The sequence below is a fragment of the Rousettus aegyptiacus genome, unplaced genomic scaffold (genome assembly GCF_014176215.1).
Source record: "Rousettus aegyptiacus isolate mRouAeg1 unplaced genomic scaffold, mRouAeg1.p scaffold_m13_p_5, whole genome shotgun sequence".
NCBI classification, from domain to species: domain Eukaryota; kingdom Metazoa; phylum Chordata; class Mammalia; order Chiroptera; family Pteropodidae; genus Rousettus; species Rousettus aegyptiacus.
In genome coordinates this window covers 17,467,046-17,494,505 of record NW_023416308.1, presented here as the reverse complement: position 1 = coordinate 17,494,505, position 27,460 = coordinate 17,467,046, and the positions used below count along the sequence as shown (strand labels likewise).

The following is a 27,460-nucleotide window of genomic DNA, read 5'->3' as shown; positions in this document are numbered from 1 at the left end:
GCTTTTGATGGGTGGATTTATTATGTAATAAAGTCATCAAGTTTATGCTTTCCTAAGAAATCAAGGGATTGAGATATAAAACGATATATCAGATACTTGGGCATCATGAATTAGCCTATGAAATAGTATTTCCCTCTCTTTTCTTGCAAAATGTGACCACTGTCCTAAATTTGGTATTTTCATTTCCATTGCTGCCTCTATCTTACTTGGTCTAGCATTTGGATGACCATATTTCGCATGCTTGCATAGTCCTAAATTTGGGCCTTTGACATGTGGAGACAGGGTGTCACGAAACTCAGTTTTTGCTTCTCCTTAATTGTGAACCTAGTATGTATACTCTGCTGCCCCCAGGCTGGGTTACCTGTTACTTCTAGAGTCCCTTGTTCTCTAGATTCCTGCCAGCCCTTCTCTGTGTCTTTTTCCCCTCCTTAAGCTCAACCAAATAGCTAAAATCGCATTAGGGCAAGAACCATTCTTAGCAATTGGTGGGATAAAACATGTCACTTTCTCTTCAACAGCAAGAGCGTACATACTTGATGTCTACTGTGGCAGGGTGGTAAACAGCTCAGGCTCATAGGCTGCTTGGATTTAAATCACAGCTCGGCCACCTACTTGAGTGTGACCTTGAGCAAATCATTGAACCTCTCATCTATAAAACAAGAATATTAATAATACTTACCTTCAAAGGTTATTAGTATCAGATGAATTAACACCTATGAAACTAGTAAAACAGTGCCTAGAACACAACAAACATATTAATGTTAGTGGCTATTATTATTATCAGTGATGTGTTAGTGCCAGGCATTAAAGTTCCAGGCTCTGGAAGTTCAACATATGTTATCTTAATCTTCACAGCACCCTGTAATGTCAGCATCGGTACTCTTATGTGCAGATGATGAAACTGAGATGGAAAGAATTCATCTGTGGTAGGAAGAACATTTGTCCATGTGGCCTAAGGCTTTGCTCATTGCCCTGGATTCCGCTACCTTCCTTTTTGACAGGCCCCAGGAAGTCCTCTTGACCTAAAGCTTTGATGACATCTATGTGAGAGTTGGGTGTACCCTTTAGTCAAGAACACATGACAGGACAAGCTAAGGGTAAGGCCAGGGTCTGACCGATTTAGCTGGTAAAGGTACAATGAGCCACTTTTAGATTCAGATAATTTTTTACTTACAAAGAAGTAAAATGAAGGGCTTTGTTTCACACACCAAGAAAGTGTGATACTGAAACAGAAGGGGCCAGATGACTGCAGTGTGAACTGTGGGATACCTTGTTGCTGGAGTCAATTCTAGACTATGGCTAAACTCTTCTAAGTGGGGTGGGACAGAAAGCCTCATCCTCATCAGAACCTGGGAGGTGATGAGAATTTGTCTCATGAAGGCCTCTGAGGGGAGACAGGGAGGTGAGAGGGAGTCGACCTTGAAGTGCACCTCAGAATCCCACCTTCCCCCAAGTCCTCTCATGTTCATTGAGGATCATAGGTTCCCAAGCCTTTGCCTGCATAGCCCATGTGGACGTGCGAGGGTGGCACAGCCCAGCCATTCCTCTCTTTCCCTCTTGCCCACAGGGCCATAATCTCTCATCTTTGACCTGAAGCTCTTGCGTCCCCTGTCCTGATTTCTCTGCTGGTACATACCAAGGCCATTGAGCTTTCTAGGAATAAATGTCAAGTTCATCCAGCTGGATAAAGACCCTTGAAGACGGAGACCCACGTCGAGTATAGTTTTTGTGTTTGTTACACACACATACAACATGGCCTTGCCCTCACTTAGAAACACCATAAAATAGATTTCTTTGTAGGTGAACTAAGGGCCACCTGGTTTCTTTAGTTGGTAGCCTTGAAATTAGACACTGAATAAACCTGTCCATCAGTCTGACACCTAAGAACTGAAGAGTTGAAGACTTCAGGAGTTTTCCCCAGTGCCCTAAAATATTGGGGGTAGAGGATGGTAACACAAAGCAAAGAATCTCAATTAAAAACAACAAGCCCAGAGGGTCTTTTTAGTCATTCATCTCTGGTATCAAATGTCAGGCACTATGCTAAATTTTCAAGGTGCTCTCTTGCTGACAACTGTGAGTTTAAGGAGTGGCTATAACAAGACTGGCTAGGGCAGACTCGGCCTGGGTTATGACCTCCATAACCCACTCTTCTTTGAGCAAGAACTTTATAGCAGACATAATACAGCATAGTTAGCTTAATGAGGTGAGGAATGGGCGAGAAACTGTCCTAGCTTGTGCTAATAATTCCTGATACATAGTGGCTGTCTCCAAGGAGCCTGAAGCAGAGCACAGACATTATCTCATTAATCCTTCCCAAACCCCCATGGGGTAGGCAGGTGGCAGGCATTCCCCTTGCTCTCAGGATCAGAGAGAATGGGGCCCTTATGTGACTTGCCCAAGGTCATACAGGGTGACAAAGCCCAGCATATAATTTATTGCTTTAAACGCTTGAGTCCATGTTTTTCTTCCCTTTCTTTCCCCCCTCCCCTGCTATTAACAGACTACACAGTAATAGTTTAATCAGGTGATTTTCATCAAGTGTCCCTTCCTGAAGTTCTCTGGTTTGGAAACCTACCAGGGCAATTACAGAGAAGCAGGGCTGAAGTGAGGTGAGTCTGTAGCCTGTGGGTGTAGCTAGTGAGTCCTCAAAGAACCCTAGGCTCCCTTCCCTTACCTAGCGGTCTTGCCCACTCTGGATTTATCACTGGTATCCTGGTTTAATGCATTCTTTGTGACAGGTTTTTTTGCTTGATTTCATGCTCTTGGGGATGTTGAATAGGGTAGTTCAATTTCACCCTACCACCTTTTCACTGATCCTCCTGTTTTTACTCTGTTCGTGGTAGCATTTGGCCTCCAACCAGAGCCCTTTCCCTCTTAGGCAGTATGCCCTAATCTACTCCCCTTATGTCCCAACCTTGGAACCTTAATTTATTAAGTACATTGACTTGTGCCATTTCTGTTTTATGGATGGGGAAACTGAACCTCGGGCCTGTGTTCTTTTCATTATACTGTGCCACTGGTGATAATTAGAGTCTTGCCCTACTATTTCCCCCTTTTTTTCACTTGCCTTTTATTTTCATAACCTTTTAATAACAGCTTTATGGAGATATAAGGCACATACTATATAAGTCACCTATTTAAAGTATACAATTCAGTGGGTTTTTTTAGTATATCCACAGAGTTGTCACCATCACCACAATCGATTTTAGAATAATTAAATCACTTCAAAAAGAAACTTGTACCTTTTAGCTTCTACCCTCATCTTCCATTCTTGCACCCTCCAGGCTTAAGCAATTGCTTATCTATTTTTTGTCTCTATAGATTTCCCTGTTCTAAACTTTCATATGAATAGGATAATATAAGATGTAGACTTTTGTGACTGGCTTCTTTCACTCAGCATGTTTTCAGGGTTCATTCATGTTGTAGCATGTATCAGTACTGTGTTCCTTTTTGTGGCTGAATAATATTCCACTATATGGATGTACCACATTTTGTTTACCCATTCACCCATTAATGGACATTTATGTTATTTCCACCTTTTGGCTTTAATGAATAATATTACTATAAACAATTCATGTATAAGTTTTTGTGTTGACGTGTGTTTTCATTTCTCTCGGGTATACAGTGAGGAGTAGAATTGCTGGGTCACACTGCATGTTAACTCTGTTTAATTGGTTGAGGAACTACCAGACTGTTACAAAAGCAACGGCACCATTCTATATTCCCACCAGCAGTGTATGAAGGTTCTAATTTTTCCACATCTTGTACAACACTAGTTATTTTCTGTCTTTTTGATTACAGCCATCCTAGTGGGTGTGAAGTGGTATCTCATTGTGGTTTTGATTTGCATTTCCTTCATGGCTAATGATGTTGAGCAGCTTTTCATGTGCTTATTTGTATTTGCATATCTTTCTTGGATAAATATCTATTCAGATCTTTTGCCCATTTTTTAATTGGATAATTTGCCTTTATATTATTGTAAGAATTCTTTCTATATTCTAGTCCCTAATCAGATATATGATTCGCACATATTTTATACCATTCTGTAGGTTGTTTCATGTTCTCGATGGTATCCCTTGCAGCACAAAAGTTTTTAATTTTATTGGAAGTCCAGTTGACCTATTTTTTTTTCTTTGGTTGCTTGTGCTTTTGGTATCCTATTACCCCACTTTCCACTTGTCAGGCACATGGGCCCACTTTGTATCTAATCCTCAGGAATACATGCTACATAGTGGGCAGGATCAGCCCTGCACTTCAGATAGAGACATAAGGCTCTGAGGTTATGTGACTCTTCCAAGGCCACAAAGAAGTTAAGTGGCCATGCCAGGAACCACCCTGGACATTGGCTCAAAGCCCATGTCCAACATAGGCACTCTCACAGTTCGTGGAGGTATCAGCATAGAATGACAGGCTCTGTTCTTAGGCAGGACACCAAAGTGCCTGCTCTTAACACTATGTTAAGTGTCCCCTTCTCAGAATGGTTGCTTGGCAAATGTTGGGTTATTCCTCCCATTTTACTTTTTGTGTCTTTGCAATTAAAGAAGCCTTCTGAATAAAAATGAACTTAGAATCTTGATTGGGAGGTAATGAACCTACCTTTCAAAGGCCTGCCTTCCTTTGCATTCAGAAAACTAAAAATTACAGCCATGTAAGAAATTCCTCAACTCTCAAGTCATTGTCTTTATTTTATAAAGAACTCTCGATTTGTACTGTATAGTAATATTTGGGGATGTGTATTTTTGCACATGTGGTGAAAAGATTTTTAGCATTGTTATTGTTTTGAGTGTTTTTGTCTATCTGTTCTGTGTGTGTGGAAGAAATGAAACAAAATTCTGTTGTAACTTCATAAAGTATTTCTATGATCAGGTGGTCCTCTTGAGCAAGCTCAAAGTGTTAGGATAACCAGAGCTAAACCTCTGTCATCTTCAATTAGAATAGTATTTATTGTTGATTCTGTCCCGTGCTGATTGATGGTGCTTTTCTCGTGTGTCAAACACTTGCAGGCAAACTGTGCTTGCCTTCCCAGCTAGCACATGCTCATCGTACCTGGCTTTCCAGCTCATACAGAGAGATCTCTAGATGGTGTGCTCCAGCCCTGCTGGACCGGCCCGTTAGAGATGTGTTATCAGAAAGGAGCCCGTCTGTTTTAGGGTACAGTTTAAAAGTACCATTCGATACTTTTAAACTGTTGTACGTAGAGCTGATTTATAGGAAGAAGCCCTGGTGAGCTTCAAATTTCGGTCATCTGTTATGTCAGCATGTGCATGTATGTTTTTTGAATTTTTTTTTTTCAGACTACTGATCAAATAATACAGCAAGGGAAGAACCAGGTCTAGCACAGTGTCTAGCACAGGGTCAGTGCTCAGCAAATCTTGGTTTAAATGAAAATAAGAATCCACAAAAGTCTCTCACTATTCTTGCTGTCTAATCCATCAACTTTTAAAATTCTTTCTTTTCAGTCTTCTCCATCTGCAGATGTTTTATTTTAAATAGGTGTCATTTTACCTGTAAATTTTCCTGAAAATATTGTATGCGGTACTTTTTATACCATCTTATTTTCTTCATTATCTTATTATGATTAGTATTTCATAAATATGCATGTTGTTTTGCTTGATTATACAATCTCGAGGGGGCAATTTTCTTTCTAAGTTTTCATGGTTTGGAGGACTGCTTTAAGATTTCAGCATATAAAATCTTCTTTGTTTCACTTCCTCAGAATCTATTCTAGAAATGAAATGCTGGAAGAAAGAGAGACAAAGATCTTGGGCTTGTTGCATATTGCCAGATCGGTTCCCCTTAAGTTGAGCCAATTTGCAGCCTGGCCAGGTGTGTTCACGTGCATCCCTCTCTGTAGCCCTCCCTCAGTGGGGCTTAGCAGTTGTTTCACTTTGGTGATTTTGCTGAGCATTAATCAGTAGCAAGGGTGATGGTTTTTTGTTTTCTTACTATAAACTATTTTTGTATATATTTCATTCCTTTCTGTTATTGATCATATGGAGAGTTTTAAAAATACATTGTTCTTTCTGAGCTCTTTGTTGCTGTCTAGCTTAATTGTCCTATAGCAGTGGTCCCCAACCTTTTTAACACCAGGTACTGCTGCTCCTATGAGAATCTGATGCCCGATGATCTGAGGTGGAGCTGAGGCAGTGATACTAGCGCTGGGGAGTGACCACAAATACAAATGAAGCTTCGTTCACTTACTTCACTTGGCCGCTGCTTACCTCCTGCTGTGCAGCCCAGTTCCTAACAGGCCACGGACAAGTACTAGTCCACAGCCTGGGGATTGGGGACCCCTGTCCTAAAGAAATTGCCTTCATTCATGTCACCTCATCATTTCTCAAAATAACTTATGGATGACCAAGCCAAACTTTTTTCCACATTGCTAACCACCTATCCCAACACAATTAATTAAATGATTCCTTTATACATCCTTATATTGGTCCTGGTTTGTGTCATATTAAGATCTTATAAAAATTTAAGTATATTTTTGGAATTTCTCTTCTACTTGTTTTATTTTTCTAGCTTCAGAGCAGCATCATGTAGTTTTATTGATCTGTTGTTTTATAGTATTCTTTTTAAATCTGGAAAAATGAAGATTCCGCTTTTACCCTTTCCTCTCCAACATCTTTCTTCTTAATTTAATAACTCTTGGGTGTGTGTAAGCACCTAATCCTTACCTTTTAAAAACAAGAACAATCAGAGTCCTTTATTAAGTTGCCTTTCAATTTGTAGTAAAACTATGTCAGTGAATTTCTGTGCACAGGTCAATACTTGTCATCTGGTAGCCAATGACTCACTTTAAGAATAGATTTAAAATTAACTTTTGTTTAGCATTTTCAAACCCTTTTCTATAGTCTATTGGATTTTTTTTTTTTTAATTTAACTTGTGAGACATCTCCTTACTGATTTGAAAATGGAAATGGAAATTCTGAGTGGGGGTTTGTAAAGTCAGGCATGAGATATACACAGAACTGTATCTGAGTTAAAATGTAGTTTGAGGGCTTGGGAGGCATTTAAATGAGAAGGCAGAGTTGAAATACTTGCTCGTACACCCAGCTTCTGACAGGCTACTTCTTGGTGGTTCTTCTGATACAAAGGAACCAAATAGGAGAGAGGCTGTTCTTGGTTTTTCTCTACAACATGATACCTACTGTTGGAGAGTCCAGCTGGGTCTTCTGAAAACCAGCCTTCAGCAAAGAAGTCCTGGCTTAATCCTCAGGCAATTACCATATGGAAGTTTCCAGCAAACCGCAGCAACAGCCAGCTTCTTTTTCTGTGTCTTGGGCAGTTTCCATCTCCATTGCTATGACGACAGCGGGAAAAACTGTATTCAGGTACTTCTGGCTTCTAGATTCAGAAAAAGGTCCAGGCTCTTTGTTCGAAGAGCAAAAGAGTTGTCTGTTTCTTTGTATATAGAAGAAAAAAAAATAATTCTTATGATTCAAGGGAAAATTAGGTGGAGCTGCCCTTTTCCATTCCTTCACATAAATTATAAGTCTTGATTCTAGCCACCACACCTTTTAAGAAAAGGTCTGGGACTGTTGTTTCATGTGAAACTCTGTACCTTATTGACACTCTACCCTGGCCGACAGCAGCAAAAGGACAAAAGGAAGGAAGTTTCCTTTTTAAATCCCCAGGAATTTTTTGATGAGATAATATTACAGAGTGAAATATCTCTCCTCCTATTAGTTCATTGTTTGGCTCCTTGTGTAACAGTAACCCACTTAGAAGCAGGCGGCCTTTTTGAAGTTATTTTAAACTTTCAGTGGAGTGTAGAGATATTGTAACCTTGGATAAGAGCACCACCAGCCTGGATTTCAGTTATGCCCTTTCAGACATGTGGAAAGTGCACCAGTATATCTCAAGGATTTTGTACTGAAAGCTTCTTAAAGAGCTGATCTTGGTTTCAAAGCTTGGCTTGATGTTCCATACTCAAGGGAACATAGTTCTGTTTCTCCAGATATTTAACCTTGTCTGACGTAGTCTTTTGGCTTTGAAGTTCATGTAGATTCTTTGTACATTAACAAAACAGTGAAACCATGAGAGTCAACGTCTTTAGGCTCAGAAAATTGAAGAAGGTCCATCTTCATTCATATTTCAACATAAAACCAGGTGTTTGATACCTGGCACCAATGATGGTCAGGTATATGCATTGCTTCTTGTTAGCCATTTTCCCCTAACAGCTCCTTATTTGGAAATGCAAGGAGGATGTTCATTGCCTCTCCTTAAGAGTTATAGGATCTGTCTGTGTCTGGGAGAAAATTGGGGCTTCTTAGAACAATCATCCTGGTTATTGTGTCTGCCATCTGTGTAGCACCTGAATCCATGTCACACCCTGGTGCCACCTGAGAGTTATTTTTGATTATGGGGGTGGTGAAGGCTGCTGATTCTTTCTACATCATGTCTCTCTGAGTCATCCCTTTGCTGCGTTACCAGCCATCCCCAGTGCAGGTCCTGGATGGCTCCCAGAGCGGCCATCCCAGACAGAGACTCCCTACAAATGTCCCCTGTCATATGCAAGGGAGACCATGGGGTCTCTCTTTGGTCTGATAAAATGCTTTCCCACCGGACCCATAGAATCTGCTGAAACCCAGAGAAAGGGATTTCTATTCAGGAGGACATATAAAGTTTTTAATCACAATAATGCATGTGCTTGTTTATAAAAAGACAAGAGTACTTCATGACTTATAATTAAAAAGAGCGTTCTTCTGTACCACCCTTTGGCATCCCTGATTGCTATTCTCAGAGGCAACTATTTTCAATTATTTAGTCATTTCTTCTGCTGGCCACCTCTGAATATTTCTAAATTTCTGTGAATGATTTCTAAATAACATGTTTATACTGCTGCTTCATATTTTTAGTCCGTAATTTTTTTTTACTTCCTACTATGGAAGTTGAAGATTTTGTTCTTGTACTCCCATCTCCCCCTCCTCCGCACTTCCCATTTCTACATTTTTTCAGTATAATCATATCACAATTATTGCTGAGATTAGGTTTTACATTATTATGGCTGTCACTCTTCTCAACTGGGCCATGCAGACCATACCTGATTATGTTATACAATTCTGGTGTAACTTTATTTTTTTCTGGAGTTAATAATTATATCCCCCCCACACACACACACACACTTTAGTTTGCTATATAACTATCACATTTCATGTTCTTGTTCAGAACTATAACATTCTTCCCAGAGCTGTCAAACCTACCGGATAATGACTCAAGTTATTGTTTGTTTGTTTATCTTTTTGGCTCTTTCTCCTGCAACTCTCATCCTTGTGGTCCCATCTGGACTGGTCACTTGGCAGGCTGGTTGCATAGCTGACACCCTGGGATTTCCCATCACCATCATCCTGGGAATTCCTTCTATGTCTTTTCTCTGTTCGGTTTCCTGTGCCCTGGATCCCGTGCCTGCCTCTTTCTTGGTTTATTCCCTTGTTTTGTTGGCATTGACAGCAGCTTCTGAGATTGGATATGGATGGGAAATTTTGTGGTTTTGCTTTTTAGTGAGGGACATCCTCTATCTTTTCCCCCCTCTACTGCCTCTATAAAGTGCTGTCATGAGCCTGCCTGAGTGAAGGGCAGCAGTGTGGTGTTCTCTGCAGGTAGAAAGCGTTATGCTCGGCTGCTGTGGTTCCATTCAAGAAAGCTCCATGGAAGGGATGACATTTAAGCTGATCTTGAAGGACAGAGTACTTTAAGCAAAGGCATTAATGCATAAACAAACATAACAAGTCTAGAGAAAGTGAAGGAGAGGGCTTTCCCACTGATTGAACATTTACTATGCTACTGTGATTATGTATTTTATTTCATTTAATCCTTACAGCAGTACCCCATTGAGTCAGATGCCATTGTCCCCTTTTTACAGATAAGAAAATTGAGATTTATAAAAATGGAGTCATCTGCTCAAGGAGATGCACTTCATAAGAGGCAGGAGTGAGGTTTAAACACAAGGTTGCATGATTCCAAAGCTCTCATTTTTTTCCATCCCAAAACACTCTTTGGAACAAAATCAGGAGGAACAGAGCAGGAGCCATGGCTTCATAATATTGTCAAACTTCAGGATAAAGGACTCACTGGGCATTTCCCTTCAATCAACTTAAGCAAGAACACTGAGCGTCCAAAGTTATTGTTCTGATAGCATAGGATGTATTTTCTGGTATATCCTTACACTTGAATTGTACTTGTTAATTGCTTCCATTCTTCTGTGGATTTGTCCCAGGAGTTTTGCTTGTCTTTTCATTCCAGGCCATCTTTCCCTTTCTTCAGTGTTCTGTCCAGTGGACTCTTTCTCAAGTTCCATTCTACATTTCTGAGTGTGATTCTTTTTCTTTATGTTTTCATCAGTAATTCTTTCTGACATCTCCTAGTTCTTACCCACAAGTCAACCATTTTTAACCTTCTTAAAAATATTAAGGCAAAAACTTTTTAAATTTCAAACATCAGATCAGGTAAACCTCACACAGCCAGCCAGACATTTTAAGAAGATTCATAAATGCCTATAATTTTTAAATGTTTATGTGCTACGTTAAGTTTAAAGTTAATGTGCTTAAACATCATTCATTGAAGTATCCTAAGGTTAATTTTGAGTGAGTAAGCATTCAGAAGCACACACAGGTCTTATATGTAGTCACTGCCTATATGTTACTGGCTGGTGTCAACATGTATGAATTAACAAGTTGGTTTTTATGTGATGACTGTCAGGAGTGATGGAAGCAATGTCTAGCTGAATGTTCAGGAGAATATATGCATTTCGTATGTAGGAAGTCCTCATTATCTATCTATAGATGATTGTTATCCAGAAAAGGACTTAGAGATCTTTTTAAATTAAGTGCTAATATTTCTCAGTAAATAGTGGAAAGAAAGGTTTTGTTGGGGCTTTATCTTGGAAAACAAAACAGAAAATAATAGTTTATATTTGAATTTAGCATGTTAAATTCTAATAGCTTTGTACTGATTTCTAAGAATAGTGAATCCCATGTGAGTGGTGGTGGGATGTTTTCACAAAATTGGTTGAGATATGGATGTGGCTTCCTTCTAATGTTTGACTTAAGTAGGATCATCAAAAGTTGTTTTTCCAAAAAATATTAGAGGACTTTACTTTTCCCAAAGTTCTGTCTTAATCCTTTGATTATTCTCTGTGGAAACTCCCATATAGATTTCTTTTTTAATCCTTCACTAGATTGGTTGCCACTGGCTTTGAGTGTAATCCTGTTGTTAACTCTCATGGACTCCATTATATTCTGCATCGGTGGCTGATTTGTAGTTCTAGTTTGCAACTTATTTACATGATCTAGTCACTATATCATCCGTTATCTCAACAGAGGTTCCTAGGAAGATAAAATAAAATACATAAACTTGGTAACATAGTAGATGGTCAATTAACAGAAAAGCCATCTCCTTCGCTGGTGTCAACTTGGCTTATTCATTTGCATTTTATGCCTTTGCCTTTCAGAATATTCCATCCTTTGAGACAGGTCAGTTCCTTGTTCCATTGAATTGCCCAAGATCTCTCAACCCTGGGCTGTACCCTTCACTCTTCTGCTCCTTGATGCCTCTTGAGTCCAGGCAAAGTACTGCCAGAAGGTGTGTCACCCATCATCCTAAAATAACTATTTTCATTATGCCATTCTTCTGATGAAGAACCTGTATCCAAATTCCTTTTTAGTTTTCTAGCCTTTCTCTTTCTTTCTTGGTACGGACTGTGGCCCTCCATACTGATCAAGGCTAGTCTCATTCCTCTCCCACCTCAAGCCCTTAGCTCCTCCCTGGGCTTGGACCGACTGCCTACCCTCTATCTTTTTTCCTTGATCAGTCTTACTCGTCCTTTGAAGTTCAGCTCAATGTTCAGCAGTTGCACAGACTTCCCAAACATTCTAGCAACTCTTGTTGCCTGCATTAATTTAGAGCTGGCAGGCAACCTTTCTTTATAAAGATTTTATCACTTAGTCTTTTTTCCTCAATCAGATAACCAGCTCTCAGAGGAAAGGATAATACAGTTAAACAGGTGAAGCACGAAGGCACTGGACTATGAATTCAAGGGTCAGGTCACCTGTGAGTGCTGCCATTTGCTGGCTGTGTTGTCTTAGAAAAACTATCCTGAATGACTGTTCTCATCTGTAAAATGAGTGAGGGGTAAGGAGGGTATATTAGTGTTCTATTTGCTGCTGTAACAAGTTACTACAAACTTTGTGGCTTAACGCAACACAGATTTATTCTCTTACCGTTCTGGAGGTCAGAAGTCAAAAATAGGTTAGCAGGGCAACATTCTTTCTGGAGGCTCTAGGGAGAGTCCATTTCCTGTCTTTTTTAGCTTCTAGAGACAGGCCGCCTGCATTCCTTGGCTCATGGCTCCTTCTTTCATCTTCAAAGAGCATTGCTCCATCTCTTCTCTGTTTCCATGATTCTTTTTTTTCCTTAAAAGGACTCTTGTGACTACATTGGACCCACCCAGTTAATCCAGGATAATCTCCCCACCACAAACTTAATAACATCTGCAACACATAAGGTAACATATTCACAGATTCTCGAGATTAGGACATAGATGTTTTGGGAGCCATTATTCTGTCTCCCACACTGGGTTCTTAGGTCTCTTATGCCTCTAACATGCCATGAATCTAAAGACATATTTCTCTGTTATTTAAGAAATTTAGCATTGTGCTAGGCTCATTAATGTCTTGATAAATTCTGCTTATCCACGAGGATTTCCTCTTCTCAGATTGTTATTAGGATGGGGGGTCGTTTAGGGGGAGGAGTGAAAAGGTGAAGGCATTAAAAAGTAGACATTAATAGTTATGAAATAGTCAAGGGGATGTAAAGTATAGCATAGGGAAAATAGTTAACAATATTATAGTAACTGTGCATAGTGCCAAGTGGGTACTAAACTAAATAGGGGGATCACTTCATAAATTATATAAATGTCTAATCACTATGCTATACACCTGGAACTAGTATAAAATAATATTGACTGCCAACTGTAATTGAAAAGAAAACAAAAAGATTGTTATTAGGGATTCTAGAGCCTGATACGATGATAGAACTGGGAGCACAAACCCTTGGAATTGTTTAGGTTTCCACTGACTGCACTTTTCCTAGCAAAAATTTGACAATGCTCCTCTACCTGTCTTTAATTTTATGGTTTGCAAATCCTGAGAAAGCCCCAAAGAATTTTGTCTGTTTTCAAATAACCAGGGAGAGCCGTTAAATAGCCTGTTGATTACACTGGTGATTCTGCTGTGTATCTAGTGGTCTCTGTAAATTTCTGAATGTATGTTTCCAGGTCCTTTTGCATAAATTGAAGTAGATGCAGCCTAAGGTCTAGAAGCCAAATAGTCTTGGTACTAACCTAACTGGTCTCATCTGTAACTGCTAAGTAATGGCATGGTATTTCACAGCAATTCAGATTGGTGTTTGCATGGGAGCTGTGCTGTTTTTTCTGTCCCTACATCCCATAGGGTGGTGTCCACCTTGGGTGACTACTCCTTACAGAGCAGTGAGAAAGCATTCATAGAATATTTTTATAGTGGGTCTATTATTTTCTCCTCAGTGCTCAGCTCATTGTGCTGAGATAGGATTCCTGTTGGGTTAAAAATATGCCCCCCAATCATATAATTTTAAGTTTTGAGGTTACTTTTGATTATCAAGTCTGAGAAATGTAAAATGTGAGTCAAACCGAACTGCAGCTTGCGTATTGACATTTTCTTTCCCTTTTGTTTCCTAGATGCACCCACTGGGCCTATGTAATAACAATGATGAAGAAGACTTGTATGAATATGGCTGGGTAGGAGTGGTGAAGCTGGAACAGCCAGAATTGGACCCGAAACCATGTCTCACTGTTCTGGGCAAGGTAAGCACCAGGCCCTCCAAATCATTCTGACTCCAGTTGGTGTTCTCCACTCTCCCGTTTCCTCCATTTCTCAAATAGTTGGCTACAGAGAAGAGCCTTGTGGTACATTACTCTGTCCTAGCTGAAGTCCAGTGGGTTGAGGACTAAGACATATCTTATAGCAGCCCACCAGGGTGCTTACACTTTGGACTCTGATGGAGATTGCTAGCCTCAGAGTTCCCTCGACCTATTGTCCACTGTGTGGCTTTGGGCAAGTTACTTACTCTTAAGGAGTCTCAGTTTCTTATCTGTGAAATGGGTCGATAATAGAGATTCATAATACCTTATCTTATACCCTTGGGGCCAGATGTTTCAGAATTCTATAATTTTGAGGGTTTAGAAAGGTATTAAGGTTATATATATTTTATAATAAATAGCCCCTGGAAGATTTGAGGTAGTATTTCATATTCATATTTCATATTCACAAGTATTCATATTTGTGTAGCAAAGTATATGGATATTCACCTTAGTGGGATAACTAAAATCTAAATAGCCTTGTGTTAGTTTAGGGCAGCTTTGCCTCCAAAATGAGTTCAGGTTCATTAAATTTTGCTGCCAAGTAAGCTATGGAAAAACTTTTGGGTCTTAGAGCTTTTTTGGTTTCAGAATGGCAGACAGCAATTATGGTCCTGTATTAGAACTTACCTCATAGAATGGTTAGGCGGTGAGATGAGACGTGAACGTCTAGCACAGAATAAGCTCTCAAAAAATATTTGCTACCATTTGCTGTTGTCATCCCATTTAGAAGTACTAAAAAAGATTGTTTTTTAAGCCAAGAGGGTCAGCATTACCTCTGACTGCAGTATACAATAGAAATAAATTTATTTTGGAAAACCATCTGCCAATGATCTTAAAATATGATAGGTAACAACCTGTTTTAAACTGGATCATTTTGTTAAAGGGAAAGGTTTAGAGAAAGTTAGTGGAATTTTGGTTGGAGGAAGCATAGTATCTCCTTAGGGGATAGTGTTTTGCCTGGATATTCTTTATACTCTTAGAAGCTGCTGTTCTAGGTACCATGGGGAGACAGCTAGGGGAAAAGCAGTCCTGGTTCTTAAACTCTTGAGGATTTCTTGGGAGATCCAGGAAAGAGAAGAGGTGTACTTGATGCAGGGTACTTAAGAAGGGAGTCTTTCCCAGACTCGAAGAGCCCTAGCCCGTGTCTCCAGAAAGACTTTTGGCCCAGGAGACCTTCATGGGTCTAATCTGTGATTTTGCATCCCACTTGTCTTCTGATTAGCTTCTGGCACTTGCTAAGTTCTTTACCCCTTTACAGGAAACAAACACAAGAATGATTACCTGTTTGGTTTACAAGTCACAAAGTTGAAGCAAGGTGTTTTAGGTGGCCCAGGCCTTGATACTTCATCGTTTAAATAGTTGGCCAGAACTGCTTAATGATACTAGGAGAATAGTCACCCCCTTGAGAATATTTTAGTGTTTTCCTAGGAGAAATGCCAGCTACATCCAAAGGCTGTAGGAACAGTGCTTTCCTTGTAGCTAGTACACTCCTAACATAAAAATTTCTCATATACTTAAGCTGCCACTATGCAGGGCTCAGCAGCTTGTCTTAATTTGCTTTGCCCCAGTTCAGTGAGGCTCCACCTTTACATTTGATGTGTCTATAAATGAATTGTAACAGGGCTCCCAGAGACACCTCATTGTTCTCCCATGGCTTGGTAATGTTGAAGTCATTCAGAGGACCCAGTTGTTTCCTCCTCCACCTGGAACAACCCTGTAGTGGTTTTTACTTGGAGAGTTTTGTATGGTTTGGCCCGCTGGCCTATGAAGCCAGGAGGAATAAAAACCCAAGACATATATTGAATCATTAAGTACTTCTTGGGTTTATTCATTCACCAAATATTTATTGAATGCAGGGGCCCAGGAGCTAAGTATATTTCTACCTGCTTACAAGCAATAGTCCGTTACCCCCACCGCATGTTTCTGTGTAGAAAGACTGTGTGATGGCCAGGCGGTATTTACACATGGTTAGTTACTGAAATTTGGCTTAACACGTGATTAAAATCATTAGCAAAAATGCTTGGGCAAGACAGTTTCGCATTTGTTTAAAACCTGGCTTGGTAACAGGTGTGATGAGTCAGGTATCTCTCTCGCCCTTCCCTCTTTTTCTTTGTCCCTCCCTCTCCCTTTTTCTTTCATTTTCTTAAAATGTAGCTGTTCTCAGCTTCAGTTTTTTTTTTTAACTTTGCTAACTGTGTTTTCCTTTTTTCGGAGCCCCCAAGGGCAGTGGCAAGATACTTGGGTAAAGAAATGTGAAGTGATCTTCTTAGGTAGCTCAGTCTTTTGCAGAGCATGGTTTTCCATCATTTCTTTCCATCATTTCTTTGTAGTGGCTATGGCAAGGAGGTGGACAGTGAAGAGAGGCATGAAAGGAGAAACTACAGCCAAGTCAGTGTAGGGGGAGGGGAGAGGGATTCCTCTGCATAGATGTTGGGACTTGTTAAAAGCCATAGAACGGAGGACTCTGTCAGGCATTCGGAAAAGCCTGTAGGAGAATAGGGGAGAGTGCCAGACACATACCCTTCTTCCTCCCCCATCATCCACCTTCATTACCCACCCACCCACAGAAAATTCCATGGGGCAAAAAGTTAAAATAGAGTGGAATGTCCTAAATTTAAAAAAAAGTAAATGCCTCTCCACAAGTTCAAATAAAGTTTCATTTTAAAAGCAGAAGACATAAACTCATCACCTTGGTTTATTACTGAGTGCTTTTGTACTGAGACAGGATCACTATAAACTCATGAGGGAAAGTGATTTATGATCCCCTCCTTGTAATCTTTTTGATTCTGTAGGAGGTGGGGCAGACAGTAGGATCCCTTGCGGAGGCAGAGTTGGGGTGAGGGTGAGCACCCCACACAGAGGCAGCAGGCCAGGGCACCAGGCCAGGCCTGGCTTCACACCAGGCCCAGGACAAGTCTTTTTCACTGAATGTGAAGAGGCTGTTCTGGGTTTCTTGCCTTTTTTTTTTTTTTTTTTTTTTTTGAGCTTCTGTATCACATTTAAAACCTTCCCTTGTTATTCTAAGTTGGGGAGGTTCTAGTGGCAGCATTGACAGACAGACTCAGTTACTCATGACAGTTTAAGTCCTAGAAAATTAAAATAGAATAAAATTGACATTTCTGAGCAGCACACTATTGAAAGTAAGGGTCTTACACCATCCCCAAAGTACAGGCGTCTATATTTGTGCCCCAGGCATTTTAACCCTTCAATTCAAACAGTATTTATTAAGTACTTTATGGAACTGGTAAGAATTTTGAAGGTTGACTTGAATAGCTTTGGTTTCTATGACCCGTCAGCCTCATTGAGAGTCATGGCAGGGAACACACAAGATGCAGTGGAGTTTCTAATAAAGTCCACCTGGCCCAGAATTCATAAATAAGCCTCCCTACCCCCACACCCCACACTGGTGTGAAGACTTGGGGAGGATGAAAGCCAGGATGGTCAACAGGCATGGACTCTGCTCTTTGCAGTACTTAAGAGGACAATGAGTAAGTTAATGAAAAGACAAGGGAATTTCAAGTCATGGAGACCCAGCTTTGGCTGAGTGCAAAGGTCACTTCAGCTCCTGGGGCCTTACTCCTCTCATTGAGGCTCCTGCTGCCTTTGTCATTGCAGTGGGAATTCTATGAGATGTTTGTGGTGCACTTAACACAGCCTGGCTCAGAGTAAATTCCTTATGGTTCAGGTGCTCACCAAGTTCTAAGAGCTTTATATGCAGTGTCTCTTTTCATTGTCAGACCAGCTCTGAGATTGTGTCTAGATTCCCATTTTACAGTGAGGAAGTTGAGCCCCAAAGACATTTTCTACCTAACCTAGGATCAAAGGGCTCCCAAGTAGCTGAGCAGAGGTCTGAGACGAAGACTGTTCTACTTATTGCCTCATCACTCTTAGTCTCTTCCCCTTGCCTCCTTTTGTCTTCACCAGTTTTTCTGTATAAAAATCAGATGCTTTTCAGTAGTCGCTGGCTCGGTTAGGACTATTGTTTCCACTTAATGGAAATCCAGCTCTAGCTACGTTGCTCTCAGGGTCCTGAAAAGCATCAGAGAACTCATGATGGGTGTACTGCCCTTCTTCTAGAACAGCTGATGCTAGTGCTCTATGCCAGTGGCCCCTTTCCAAGTCTTCTCTTTGGTTGTCTGCTTTATTCCCCCACCTCCATCACCTAGTGGGAGACACACCTCCCCAATATCCCTGGGCCTGACACTTTCTTGATTTCCAGTCTAAAGGACTCCAGAAAAGGAATTCATTGGCCCATCTTGGATCAGGTGCTCACCTTTAGTCTGGTCAACTGTGATCTGGGGCTGGGAACACACTCAAACTTAGCTTCCTGCCCAGCCATATGTGGGAAATGAGAGGAAGATATATCTCCTAAAGAAAGCTGGTGAGGGCAGTGCTGGGCTGCCATCCTCTAAGTAGCTCCCAGCAGTCACCAAGTCATGTATGGGACCATAAGCTGGCGGATGATATCTTCAGTTTACCCTGAGTCATCCAGAGAGGCTCCAGTTGGAAGGGACTCCTCTGGTTCATGTGTACTTTGAAGAGTCAGGTCCTTTTCTTGCCCTGAACTGAGGGTCAGTCCCTGACACAGACAGTCTTAGTTGTTAAAGGAGAAGTGAGTCCACGTGGCTGGAGAGATTGGGCGAATTTTATAGAGAGGGGCTTGCCTGAGACAGGGTTAGATGGAGGAATAATCTCCAGGAATAGGACAGAGAGAAAGAGAGCAAGAAGTTTCTTCAGGGGACATTGAAAGTTGCTAGGGAAGGACGAGGCTTTCAGCTTAAGGAGTTTGGTTTTCATCATCTAGGTAGTTGGGAGCCACTGGAGGTTTCTGATGATAGGATGGGTGCCATAGATTCTGGCTTTCTAAATGTTCATTTGGCAGTGCCAGCTAGGCTGGTTAAGGGGAGGATCAGATTATGCTTTGCTGCTGGATGTTTCTGGAAACTAAATGGGCCTGGACATCAATTTTTTAAAATGCTTTGGTGAGGCTCAAGCCAGTGACACTGGCAAGGAAACCTTGTGTTTGCCTTCAGATTTCCTTGTCTCTTCACCTGCCCTTTTTATGTTTTCACATTTAGGCAAATGTGGAATGTAGAGACTGCATGGCCAACAGTATGGCAGGGTGGGAAATTGCTTGGCTGCAACGCAGGAGAGCTTGGTCTGTAATCCTGGCTCTTCTGACAAGCAGCAAGACCTAGGATGAGGGATTGAGGGAGAACTGGACCCTTATGTTCATATTCATTTCCGCATCCCATGTCTTGGTAATTTCTTCGCAAAGAATGGATAAAGACTCATAACCAAAGGGACTGGAAGACGGAAAACAGAGTCAAAGGAATTTTATTTTTTCAGGGTGGTTGTAGGAGGAGGGAGCATGTAATGGTTAAGACTTGAGTTTAGACATCAGACTAACCTGAGTTTAAACCCTGGGTACAACCCTTTAAGCTGTGTAATCTGGGACAGTCACTTAACCCCTCTGCATGGTTCTGCCTCCTTAGATGGGAACAGCACCTAAAGGAGTTGGTTGCTATTCCTGGCACAACTGAAAGCACTAAATAAAGTAGCAACTCTTATTGATCATCCTCTCTTCCTTCCTCTACCTCCCCTTATTATCCTTTAATTTCTTTTAGCACTCAAAGTGCTATAACTTAGTAGTCAAATTCACAGAGACAGAAAATAGAATGGTGGTCGCCAGGGGCTGAGGTGGGGATAGGGAATGGGGTGTTATTCTTTAATGTGTATGAAGTTTCATTTGAGGAAGATGAAAAAGTTATGGAGATGCATGGTGGGGATGGATGCCCAAAACAGGAATGTACTTAATACCACTGAACTGTACGCTTAGAAATGGTTAGAATGGTAAATTTTATGTTATGTATATTTTCCCACAATAAAGAAAAAGAAACTGTTTCACAATAAAGTATCTGGAGTTTGATGGCTAGTGGGTATTTAAAAAAAACAGGTAAGCATTTTGTTCCTGTGGGTTTGGAGTAGTCTCATCATGAATGACAACTCCTTCTACTGAGCCCTGTTGGAAAGCAAACCCTTTGTCTCATAAGACATGTTACAGACGATCCAGGAGCAGTGAGGACAAAGACCTCATCCACCTTTGCGACTCAGGTTACCCCCAGGAAAACTGCATACTTCCCTTTCAAAGAACAACTCCCAAAATAAAGAATTTGAGTAAAGGAAAAACAAAATTTTATTTGTATTCTCTTTCTCATGACATAGTGGAAAACAGGAAGATGACACTAATTGCAATACAAAGATGTTTGAATTTCTTCACTAAATATTAACCAGAACCTGAGGGGTAATATAGTGATAGATAATAGTTGGTGCTTAAGGGAAAAAAAGGACTCTGGGAATAATCCAGAAAGAGAACCATTGCCCCATTATGACTAATGGGTTTCGACCAAATTTCTCTGAACTGGCGCCTTTCTCGGCTGTCTTTCTGGGTCCTCTGATAAAAGTCAGAGCTGTTAAAATCATGTTGTCGGTGTTAATCTAGCACAGTGGTTCTCAAAGTGTGGTTAGGGAACCTTTTGGGATCCTTAAGATCCTTCCCAGGAGGACCTACATATCAGAGCTATTTTTATAACAACACTAATATGTCACTTGCCATTCTCACTCTCATTCTCTCACAAATGTATGGTATTTTCCAGGGGCATCATTTTGTGTGGTGGTGACTTTATTGCTGGGACGGTTGATGGAATGTGTGCTTTTGTATATTCTGTGTTTGAAAAATTTGTTTTAATTCTTAATTATCAATAGAGAGAACCCACAGAAACAAAAGTGCTTTGGGTTCTTAATTTTTGAGAATGTAAAAGTCTACCTGAGAATTGAATGCCCTGAACTAGCATTATGTCCTCACCAAGTTGTTTATAAGCCATATGGGAGGGGGGGGGAGAAGGCTTTTTTCTTCAGCATGCCATTTTCATTTGGCTTTTTGGTCACACATGTGACCAGAATTTCCTAGAATACCTGAATACTCTGGTTGCCAGGCTGAGTTCAGCTTAGCACTCCTGAATGTGAGATTCCTGCCTCAAGAGGGATGGTAGGAATGAAATCCTGGGATCTGACTCGCTGTGACAAAGGGGAGAAGGCAGTGAATGTAGCAGGGTCTCAGAGGCAATTAGCTGCTCCACACCACAGGCATTGGTCTTCTCCAGTCAGAGAAGTGAATGCGGTATTTGCCACATACTTGTTGTCACAGGGCACAGCGACAACAGCTCATTGCCATGGTATCCTTGGGAGCACCCTGTGCTTGGGACACTTAGCTGTGTCAAACCTCCCCAAGGCTTATTATCGGAGTCCTCTTATTGCAGTGGTTCTCAACTGGAGGCATTTTGCTCCTCCCTTCCCCACCCCTTGTCTGTCCCCCAGGTCCAGGGGACATTAGGCAATGTCTGGGGGCAATTTTGGTCTTTAGACAAAAATATCCAGGAGGGAGTGGGGGTGCTACCTACCAGCAACTAGTAGGTAGAGACCAGGGCTACTGCTGAACATCTTACAAGACACAGGACAGCCCTCCACAACAAAGAACGATCTGGCCCCAAATGCCAATAGTGTCACTGTTAAGAAACCCTGTCTTATCATAACATACAAGTTTTATCTCCCTAAGTCCTTAAATTCTACTTCTTTCCTCCTTCATTCCCTTCTCTGCCCCAGTGTCCTACAATATAATGACAGGTTCATGGCAGCCTTTGTGATATGTTCTGTTAAAGTACATGATCAGTTTCTATGTGAGGGGTACAGAAAACCCAGATCTTGGAGCCACATGGCCTAGATGCAGATGACATTCTGGTAGTAGCTGGTTAACTTTGGGCCAGTTAGCCTCTCTTTGCTTTCATTTCTTTCTATCCCCATATAAAGGTAGTGATGATTAAAATGCAATGTATGCCAAATTCTTGGAATACTCAATGAAAACGTATTCCCCCCCCCCACCCTTTTTCTAAGGTGAGCTGAGGTGGGTTTTTTTTTTTTTTTTTTTTTTTTGAGAGGAAGTTTGGAAGGCTCTTTAAATTTATTTTAAGGAGCACTTGGGTAAATATTTCCCATATTTGGTTGAAAAGGAAAGTAAGAAAGGAACTTAGTAGAAGAAATCAGATTGGGAGGAGAAGATTGACATGATATAAATAGAAAAAGGAATAACTCAGGGAATACCACTTTTCTTCTGAGGTCCTTTGTCTGATTTGAAAGTCACAGACTTTTAATTTGATGCCTTTCTTCCACAACTAAATCTTCTAAAAACCTCTTGATTAAAAGGCTATATTAAGCACAATATACTTTTTTTTTTTTTTACTAGATCCGAGACAAATAAAAGGCTAACTGAAACCATTATTTGAAATCTACTGAGAGGCTTAAGGGAGTTTTGAAGATAGAGTAGAACAAATAATGTGTCTGCCAATCCCAGGAGCAAAGGCTGCTGGCCACCTCTCCAGACAGGGAGAAGGAGAAGGAGAAGGCTGGCTTACAACACTTCTTCTGGGCCATTGTCCCCTCCAGTTGAACCACACTTGCAACAGAGCAAGAGCCACAAAATAAGGCTGTCCTAGGAAACTAGAAATGGTATGACAGCTTCTGAAAACCCCATTAAAAATAGCTAGGTAGACCATATATACCTTTGAAAGGCCATTTTGAAGTATAAAAGAAGTTAGCACCTAACATGGTAAGTCATCTTATGAATAGTACCAGTCCTAAGTCTCATGACCTGAATTTCTCATACCTGGACAAGCCCCAAAGTCCCATCTGCTCTCTGTTCTCAGATAGAGGGAGCTTGCATACATCATATACATGAATTAACCCAAATGAGCAACAGCCATGTCTATGGGCATTTCAGATTTTGGGGGCTGCTTGACGGTGGGTGTGTGTCGCTGGTTTACTTTTTACCAAGCCTTTGGAAAACCTGCACACCAAGTTTGAACATGGCACATTTTAGAGGACTTGAGTTACTCTCATGTAAGAGAGTGTCACACCCCCAGCCTGGCCAGAGATTCCCACTGGATGCAGAAGCAGGAAGAATGGGGACATTGGCAAGATCCTGTCTGCTATTCTTGGTCATAAGACCATCTCAGACTGCAGACAAATGCAGTTTCTTTTCCTTGTTCTGTCTTTTGTGTTTGTTTCCTTTCCAAAAAGCACTATATTTTATTTGTTAAAAGATACCCTTCTACTTTGGTGATGTTGTTGTCCAGATCAAACATTAGCCTATGTGTTCTGACTAATGCTTTTTGTGCTCTGTTTTAAGTTGGAGGCAGTCTAAACAATTCCTTTGGGATACTGAAATACTTTAAATTCTGCATCATTTTTGATAGTTATAAAAATAATAGAAGAGTTTCAACACATCCCAGTTACGCTAAGCACTTATGGATAAAATAAGATTCTAGTCAACCTGAAGAACTTGGGCTATTTCTTGGGATGTGCAAAGGCCCTTGGCCTTCACTATTACACATTAACCTCCTGCTGATAGATTTTCACAAATGTATCAACTCTTAAATGAACCTCAGAGAAAAGAATGCGGAATATGCAAGGAACTTTTGTTATCTTCGCTTGATTTTTAGAAATAGAATTTTAAAGTGTTTAGTTTCAAAAGCTTTCTTTTTCATGTATTTGTAAACAGTAGATTGTTTTTATTTTGTCTTTCCTTTAAAGTTTCGATTGATAGAATCTTAATTTTTTTATAACCCCTAATTTTAAAGGTATACCCAAAATTCGTAGCATTAACTTATTTTACTATTTTTGTAACTAACAAATTTCTGGGTCCTTGTCACTTTTTAAGTATGTAGGTAATATAATAGTTTTTACCACCATTCTTATATTTTTAGTGCCAAGAACAATTTCTAAAACATATAGTAGGCACTCAGTAAATATTCGTTGCATTAAATAATTATGGAGAATTTGAAAATAGGACAAAACTACCTCTAATTCTACTCCCTTAACCCAAGTACTGTCAGTTTAGATTATTCCCTTCCAATCTTTTTAATAATACATGCTAGTCATTTTACCAATTTGCTGTTATTTTGATAGCCTATAATTATAATAGCTACAGAACATGACAGTAGAATATACCATGATTTACTTGACCATTCCCCCAGAGTTCAATAATTAGATTGCTTCTTTTGTATTTTTAACCCTTACAAGTAAACCAAACCTAAACCTTTACGTAGGGTGAGCTTTTTGGGTTTCTTTTTCTTTTCAAATTGCTCCGTGTGGTAATATTCCAGATTATAGATCAAAAGATGTGAACATTTTTTTTAGGGTTCTTGCTTTTCAAGAAAGTTCCCTCAGTTGACTCTGCCACTAGTAAAGTGAACCGTTTTTCACAAAAACAATACTAACACATTGACTATTGTCAATACGTTTCTTTTACTTCTTCGTTTATTTTTGTTTGCATTTCTTTGATTATTATCAAATATTAAACTCCTAGCATTTTCCATCTACTAATTAAATTTCTTCGCCTGAAGTCTGTTCTGGTCCCTTGCTTGTTTATGGGTGGGTCTTGTTCTAGATTTTTAAAATAATAATTTAGTAATTTATTGTCATTTGGAATAATTTTTAACTGACCCTTTTATTTACTAATTTTTGGTTGTTTAGCTTTCTTGGTGTGCAGAATTTAAAATTTTTAGTCATTTCTTCATGATTGCTTTGATTGCTTCTAAATTTAATTATTCCCTCCCTTGCAAGTTTAGAATCGTTTTACCTGTTCTACTTTTTCTATGGTCACTGTTTTTCTTTTAATACAGTACATCTTTAAATCACCCAAAATTTATTTTGACATGTACTATCAGGAATGGCTAAGTAATCTCTCTCTCTCCCAAAGTTTTCCCAACCTTTTAAGTTATTTCCTTCATTTTATATATCCCCCTCCTTTTAAAAAATAATATATTCTGTTCTGTATTCTACAGTAGGATCATATCCTGCATTATCTACTATCAAATAAATTCTGTATCCCTTTTTGGGCTAGTTCCACAGTTTTAATTTTTATTGTTTTAAAACACATATCCAGAGCTAAGTGAAATGAACACTTTTAAAAGAATTCAAATGCCTTTTTGTATGTTCTTTAGACCAGGGAATCCTAATTAATCCTCATTCTCTCCCACCTAATACATCATATCCCCACCCCCACTGTCACTATGGGAATTGCTTTCAGAATCTTTGTAAATTATCATAATTACCATATTCAAATTTCACTTCATTCAGCATGCACACATAATTTTTATTAAATGGGAAATGGGTATCCTGGTTAAAACTGACTGCAAAACCTATTTTATCTTCAGGTTGTTTAGGATCATTTCACCACCAAAACTTTCCTGTCTTAGAAACATGTTTTTAGAAATTTGGACTCTACAGAAACAGAATAGAAATGATTGATAAGATTGTTCCACAGAAAGGCTTATTCATTTTTTTAAAGTGTATAGTGGGTTTTAGTGTTCAGAGAATTGTGCAACCACCACTACAATCAATTTTAGAACGTTTTCATATTCTTTATGTATTACAGATACAAGTCTCTCTTCAGATATATGAACATTTTCATTATTACAAAAAGAAACCCTTTTAACAGTCATTTCCCCTCTATTCTGAACATTTCATGTAAATGGAATTATAACTATTTGTGGTCTTTTATATGTTTCTTTTGTTTAATGTAATGTTTCAGCATACGTCAGTATGTCACTTTTTTATTTCCAAATAGTCTGTTGCGTGTTTATTGTTTGTTTATCAGTTGATGGATATTTCGATCACTTCCACTTTTTGGTTATTAAGAATAATACGCCTGTGAAAAATTTGTGTACAAGATTTTGCATAGATAAAGATTTTTATTTCTCTTGGGCAAATGACTAAGAGTGGAATTGCTGGGTCACACAGTAACTCTGTATAACCTTTTGAGGAAGGTTAAACTGTTTCCCAAAGTGGCCATACATTTTGCATTACCATGAACAGTGTATGATTTCTCTACATCCTAGCCAATACTTGTTTTTATCTGTCTTTTTGATTATATCCACCCTAGTAGTAGATATGAAGAGGTATCTCATTGTGGTTTTGATTTGCATTTCCCTGATGGCTAATGATTTTGCTCATCTTTTCATGTGCTTATTGAAAGTCTGTATATTTTCTTTGGAGAAATACCTTTTCAGATCCTTTGCCCATCTTTGAATCAGTAATTTATCTTTTTATTGAGTTGTAAGAGTTCTCTATATATCCTAGATATACATCTCTTATCAGATACATGATTTGCAAATATTTTCTCCCATTCTGGAAATGATCTTTTCATTTTCTTAACGTCCTTTACAGCACAAAAGTTTTAAATTGTGATGAAGTCCTGTTGATCTATTTTATCTTTGTTTGCTGGCGCTTTTGGTGTCACATCTAAGGAACCGTTGGAGGGTTCATTCGTTCACTGAGACCCGTTGTCCTTGCTGTGGTATTTTAATGGTCATATATTTAAAGTCTTTCTGCAATTCATAATATAAAATTTATTCTTGTTTTCTCCAGAAGCTTAAAGGTAACAGAAGGTCAGGGAGCATTGGTCTCTCTTCATTGCTGGTCCCTGTCCTGAGGTGCCTTCTCAGATTCCTTGATTTCACCTGGGACATCTGAGCCAAAACAGTCTCCACACATCCTACACTAGGAGGACAGTAGATCACTTTGTGTACCAGTAGTCAGGACTCCTCAGTTCCAGCTCAGTAATTGAATGGCTGGGTTAAAAATATGGAAAGACAGCAGAGCTACTGTCCAGCCTTCTCCTCCTTTTTTTAGCTAATGATGGTTCTAGAAGAGACTGGTCTGCCACTTCCTAGAATCCCAGCAAGTGCCCATGAATGCAGATACTCCTACTGACCGCCCTGAGGGACCTGATTTCTTAAGGGTGTAAAGTTCTATTCTGTCAGGTCTAAGTAGGGAAGATAAGACAGTCTCTCAAAGTAAAGGTAAGAGAGGTGCCGTATTTGAAATGCTACAGAAAGGATGTAGGCGAATGACAGCTGTCAGTAAGGCTTCCACCCCTGCTTTGCTTTTAGTGCCTTTGAAAAGATAACAGCTTAAAGATTCCATTTTAGAATATTCAAGATCTGGAAAATGTTTCCAAAATAATTTTTCTCTCAAAGGTTTGCTGATGATCACCCAACTGAAAATAATTCCCCTAACCGATAACCAGGCCCTTGTTCTCAGAAGGGGGTCTAGGTGTATTTGGGGGTGAGAGTCACTAACCAGGATGCTCTGCCTCTAAGAACAACACCAACAGTCAGTCCAGAGACCTTTCGTTGAGTTCTACCCACAAACCACAGCCTGTCTGCAAGGTCTGACTGCAGGCCACTCAGCCTTGGCAAGTGTGTGCTTCAGAAAGTGCCAAGCAGAAATGGGAACTGATGGACAGGTGCATGTGGCAAGGGGAGATGGTTGTGCAATGGCTGCATGTTTGCTAGATCTGAAACTGTTTTTTCAAGTTCTTTTTCATGATGCTAGGAGCACTGAGAAAAGAGGAAAAAAATTGCAGTTGTTGCTGGATCATTTATATCATCTGAAATCCATCTGAAACCCCACAAATACCATTTGTTGTTTAAGCACCTCATT

The 27,460-nt window shown here is 39.9% G+C and overlaps 1 protein-coding gene across 5 annotated transcripts in view; it reads left to right on the top strand.

Annotated features, from left to right (window-relative positions):
* The window catches only part of ZNRF3 (zinc and ring finger 3), a 137,398-nt gene that overhangs the window by 64,673 nt on the left and 45,265 nt on the right, over positions 1 to 27,460 (top strand). For 4 of the 5 annotated variants that reach the window (XM_016164307.2, XM_036221855.1, XM_036221854.1 and 1 more), the window contains one exon: positions 13,718 to 13,843. In XM_016164307.2, the coding sequence (XP_016019793.2) occupies positions 13,718 to 13,843 (126 nt within the window). Of the gene's footprint in view, positions 1 to 3,889; positions 12,506 to 13,717; positions 13,844 to 27,460 lie in introns of those variants that run through there. The other variant, XM_036221856.1, reaches the window with a different exon arrangement.